Below are 5,504 nucleotides of genomic sequence, written 5' to 3'. Positions count from 1 at the left end.
TCACCAGCAGGAGTACGAGAAGAGCGGGTACTGGCTCCACTCGGCCACGTTGCCGTGGTGATAGCCGTGGTGCATGGCCTGGCTGCTGTACTCGGCGGGCAGGTGGTGGGGGGGCGGCGGGGGGGGGTACTGGGCGTGGCCCGGCGCGCCCCACTGGCCCAGGCTCTGCTCGGCCGCCGCCGCCGCCGCCGCGCCGTACGGGCTGTAGATGGAGTGGTGTCCCAGGACCCCGGGCGGGGGCGGGGGCGGGGCCTTGGCGTGGGACGCCTGGGGGGGCATGCTCATGTTGAGCACCCCGGGGTAGTCCTGGGGCGCCGCGGCGAGGGGGTGGGGGGGGCCGCAGGGGACGGACGCCCCCATCTCGTGGTGGTGGTGGGGGTGGTGGTGGTGGGGGTGGTGGGGGCGGGGCTTGGCGGCGTCGTGGTCAGGCACCGTGGCGACGTCCGGGACCCGGGACTCAAAGGCCCCGCCGCCGCCACCGCCGCCGCCGCGAGCGGAGGAGGAGCTGTGGCTGCTCGCCACGCTGGCGGTCGGGGAAGGGGACTTCCCGTAACCGTGGAACCTGGAGGACAACGGTCACAGGGGTCACGTTAGAGAACGTAGGGAGAAGTGGGAGTGGTTCTGTGGCAGCCAATGATAATGTGCATATTGGAAGGGTGTGTGTGTGTCTGTGTGTGTCTGTGTCTGTGTGTGTGTGTGTGTGTGTGTGTGTGTGTGTGTGCGAGTGTTGTGCCTGTGTGTTTTTCTTTGTACACATTGGTGTGCATGCATATGTGTTGTTTGTGTTTGTTTGTGTGTGTGTGTGGGCATGCAAACACGTGTGTGTGTGTGCGTGTGTGTGTGTGTTGTACCTGTGTGTTGTGCATTGTGCATGTTTGTGTGCAGGTATGTGTGCGCATGTGCATGCATGCGTACGTGTGTGTATTTGTATGTGCGTGTGCTCATGCGTTCTGTGTGTGCACGGGCCGCTGCATCAGTGTGTATATGTGGCAGCGCGTGGGACCCCCCCCCCCCTCTCTCTCTCCCAGCCCCTCTCTGCAGACCGAGCACCAAGTGGGCGGGGCTTTACCTGTAGGGCTGGTAGGTGGCGGGCGCGGGCACCAGCTGCTCTGCGTTGTACATGTCTCCGGGGGCGTCGCCCACCGGGGACTCGGTGCGCCCCCCCCCCTCCCTCTCCGTGGCCCAGGGGGAGTAGCGCTCCTCCTTCACCACCGCCGGCCCCCCCCCCACCCCCGCCGCCTCCTTCCCCTTCAGGAGGTCCTCGTCCGCCTCGTAGCCCTCGTAGGACGACCGGCTGAAGTCTGTTGGAGAGAGAGAGAGAGAGAGAGAGAGCCTGGTTAGAATGATATGTGAGAGAGAGAGAGGGGGGGAGAGAGGCAGAGGGAGAGAGAGAGAGAGAGGGAGAAAAATAGAGAGAGCGAGGGAGAGAGAGAGAGAGAGCGGCAGAGAGAGAGAGAGAGAGGCAGAGGCAGAGAGAGAAAGAGGCAGAGAGAGGGGGGGGGTCGGGGGGAGATAGACAGACGGACAGACAGACAGATAGATAGAGTGATAGTGATAGAGTATTATAGAGACAGAGTGATAGAGTGATAAAGTGAGGGAGTAATAGAGAGACGAAGTGATGGAGTAATAGAGAGATAGTTACCTGGAGGACTATCTTCGTCCGACAGTCTTGGTTTCTTCTCGGGGCAAACAGGCGTCTTACTGGGGCGTCTGGGAGAGGAGAGATTCGTTTTAAACCGTGACAACAATAACTCTCCTGAACAGGCGTGTAACAATATGGAGCAACGAGCCTCCCGGTGCATCTGAGTGAAACGTATCAGGGCGGTGTTTACCTCTTTGAATTCGTCCCCTCATCTCTGAAACCTTTGGCAAATGGATTATGGTTGATCTTCAGCTTGGTAATCTGTGGCAGAGAGAGAGAGAGAGAGAGAGAGAGAGAGAGAGGTCAGCATATGATCTCAGTGGCTCCATCACAGCAGTGAGATGATATATATATATTTTTAAAGATTTATTTTTGCATTTATTATAGAGAGAAACCCGGGTCGGTATATTGGGCGTTTTATTCTTCACTCCATTCAGGAGTTATCACAGCGTGAACCCGGGGGAGGCTGACCTTGGTGTTCTGGTAGGCGGTGACGGCCATGAAGGAGGTCTCGGGGAAGGTGAAGGTCTGGAAGACGCTCCAGCGCACGCTGAACATGTCGTCGGCCTGGATGATGTGGAAGCGGGGGTGGTAGCGGTGCATGGAGTGGAGGATGATCTGGAGGGAGGAGGGAGAGACGTCAGCAGAGTCCTTCTGTTGTATGAAGGCATCCACTTCAAAAACGCTGAATATCATATGCAACTACTTTATTATTATAGAAGCTTTTAAAAAGCCAAGTTACAACAGATGAACTTATCTTCAAATACGATCAAAAAATATTAAGAGACAACTATTGAGACAGCAGATTCCTTTTGTTGTCTTAATATATCAACTCCCAATCGGATATATATATATATTATGCAACAATTATAATACTTTATTAATATAGAACTTTTCAAAACCCAAGTTAAAAAGTGCTTATAACCTATTTCCAAATAAGATAAACATGTTTTTTAAAAGATAAATATAATCAACTTAATATATAAACGCCCACTATGATGAATATCATATGCAATAAATATATGACTTTATTAATATAGAACTTGTGCGTAACAGATTTATTCATTAAATTTTTTAAGACAGAAACCAACATAACCTTACGGCTAACCTTTGTATCAAAAACACACAGACACATGTGAGCTTCAACTCTCCCTCTCCTGTAACCTGCTACACATCCTGAGTGCCGAGTGTCTCTGGGTAACAGGGCGAGTGCCGAGTGTCTCCGGGTAACAGGGCGAGTGCCGAGTGTCTCTGGGTAACAGGGCGAGTGCCGAGTGTCTCTGGGTAACAGGGCGAGTGCCGAGTGTCTCTGGGTAACAGGGCGAGTGCCGAGTGTCTCCGGGTAACGGGGCGAGTGCCGAGTGTCTCCGGGTAACAGGGCGAGTGCCGAGTGTCTCCGGGTAACGGGGCGAGTGCCGAGTGTCTCTGGGTAACAGAGCGAGTGCTGAGTGTCGAGTGCCGAGTGTCTCCGGGTAACAGGGCGAGTGCCGAGTGTCTCCGGGTAACAGGGCGAGTGCCGAGTGTCTCTGGGTAACAGAGCGAGTGCTGAGTGTCGAGTGCCGAGTGTCTCTGGGTAACAGGGCGAGTGGCGAGTGTCTCTGGGTAACAGGGCGAGTGGCGAGTGTCTCTGGGTAACAGGGCGAGTGCCGAGTGTCTCTGGGTAACGGGGCGAGTGGCGAGTGTCTCTGGGTAACAGGGCGAGTGCCGAGTGTCTCTGGGTAACAGGGCGTGTGACTCACGTGTCCGTGCTGGTCCAGCGTGTTGTTGGTGAGCTTCAGCTTCAGGAAGGAGATGGACTGCTTCATCCAGTGGCTCCCGGGGGCCGGGGAGTCCGGGTGGAGGTAGGTCCGGCACGGGGGCTGCGGCTCCGCTTTGCCCGCCACCTCCCACTTGTCGTCAACTTTCCACTGCGGGGGGAGGGGGCGGGGGGAGGGGGGGGAGAGAGAGGGAGAGAAAGAGACATTATTATTATTGTTCACCTGCTTTGGCAATGTCAATGTTTGTTTCTCATGCCAATAAAGCTTTTTTTTTTATTTAATTGAGAGACAGAGACAGAGTCACACAGAGAGAGAAAGAGAGACAGACAGTGAGAGAGAGAGACAGAGAGAGAGAGAGAGAGAGAGAGAGAGAGAGAGAGAGAGAGAGAGAGAGAGAAAAAGAAAGAGACAGAGACAGAGAAAGAGACAGAGACATAGGGCACCAGTCTGTCTGACACACACTCTGCTGGTGGTTCACAACAGAGAGGGAGGGGAAGAGACGGCTGCAGAGCTTTTGCCCCCCCCCCCCCCCCCCCCCTTAACTCCCCCCTAACTCCCCCCCACTGAGATGCATGGTGAGTACAGTGGGACCCCCAGCAGGGGATAGAAAAACAGGAAAGAGATAACAGCCCTTGATGTACAATGTCAGGGGGAGGGGCTGGGGTGTTGGGGAGGGGGGGGGGGGGGGGGTGATAAACAAGGAGGAGGTGGGGGGGGTGCGGGGTCCATCGTGTCTGGAGAAAGTGGGTAATCTTGGCTCATGGCCATGGCCAGTGTGGTGGGAAGTTCCCGACACTGGGATCCAGTGGTTTTAGAGGTGAGTGAGTGGTGATACGGAGGTGGTCGGAGGGAGGTCATTACCTTGTACCTGAAGCCGTCCTCAGGCACCATGTCCACCAGCAGGATGTACTTGGCGCAGGGGATCAGGCCTGCGAGGTTGATCTTACAGTGGGGGAACATTCTCCTGGAAGACACAAGCAGGGGACGAGTTAAAGAGGGGTGGAAATAACAGCCTTACTGTACCGACAGCGATATATATTGTTGTTTCTCTTTCTTCCGACAAATGTACTCATTTACGTCACTGGATAAAAGCGTCTGCTAATTGCCCTTAATGTAAATGTATATGTAAATATCCTTGGGACCAAATGGTTCAGCAATATTTTGTGATGTGAAAAATGTGCAGCAGTTATGCATTCGCCTCCTTGTATTTTTAATTCCTATCTCTGTTGTCCTGTTCTTTCTGCGTTGACGTCATCATTTCCTGCATGTATTCCATGATGAATAAACGTGATCTTTATGTTTGTGTGTGTGTGGGGGGGTCAGGGTCTCACCGGCCGGGCTTGGTGATGATCATCTCGGTCCCGTTCTCATGGAAGGTCTTCCAGAGGTCCGGGTCCTCCAGGGTCATCCTGATGCTGCCCTGCTGGAGGTATCCTTCCGGCCCCGTTGCCATGGGGACCGCAGGGGGCCCGCTGAAGTTGGTCTTCATGTCTGGCAGCAGAAACGACGGGAGAGTCATCAGAGTCATCGTTAGTTTGGTCACCAGCAGGGTTTAGGAAGAGGGGCCGATGAATGTTTTGGAAAACGGGTGAATTGACCTCAAGGTTCAAAGCAGAACCTTTATAAAATGTGTTTCATGAAAATAGGAAAAGCTCAAGCAAAACATTGCGTCAAAATGAAACAGACACATGAAAGAAATGGCTCTTACCTCGGATGGACTGCATGGTTCAGACTCCAAGCGCCGCTACAACCGGTAAAAAAAAGAGAAACGCTTCAGAAAAGCTGGACCCCGCGCTGGTGTAACGGTATCCACGGTGGTGACCCCCCCCTGCCCTGTGATCCGGGGCTCCTCCCTGGGTTTAGGGTGCTGTAGGCTGCAGTAGGGTGCTGGGTGCCGCAGTGGGGTGCTGGGTGCTGCAGTACAATATCCAGTGGCTTGCGGTGGTCGTGGTGTGGAGAGAGAGAGAGAGAGAGGCCAGAGAGGTGAACGGATCAGGCGGTGACTTTGCTGTGTGAGCCCGGGGACATTGTCCCTGACTTTTAAGGGGAGGCCGGCGGTGGGCGGGGCCAGGAGGGCCGTTCCCCGGCTTTGAAGTGACAATGAT

The 5,504-nt window shown here is 54.6% G+C and overlaps 1 protein-coding gene across 1 annotated transcript; it reads right to left on the bottom strand.

Moving 5' to 3' along the window:
• On the bottom strand, positions 1–4,873 carry tbx16 (T-box transcription factor 16; the record flags this gene model as incomplete). The annotated part of the gene is made up of 8 exons (XM_084468895.1): positions 4,731–4,873; positions 4,261–4,363; positions 3,382–3,549; positions 2,114–2,260; positions 1,833–1,903; positions 1,643–1,710; positions 1,070–1,301; positions 1–562 (listed from the first exon to the last, which is right to left on the bottom strand). The coding sequence occupies exons 1-8, from the start codon at positions 4,850–4,852 to the stop codon at positions 1–3; spliced, it is 1,473 nt and encodes a 490-aa protein (XP_084325021.1). The 5' UTR covers positions 4,853–4,873.
• Between the last annotated feature and the right edge of the window lie 631 nt (positions 4,874–5,504).

Source organism: Micromesistius poutassou (genome assembly GCF_964030765.1).
Source record: "Micromesistius poutassou genome assembly, chromosome: 5".
NCBI classification, from domain to species: domain Eukaryota; kingdom Metazoa; phylum Chordata; class Actinopteri; order Gadiformes; family Gadidae; genus Micromesistius; species Micromesistius poutassou.
The sequence above is the reverse complement of the archived record's forward strand: the minus strand, read 5'-3'. Positions and strand labels throughout refer to the sequence as shown.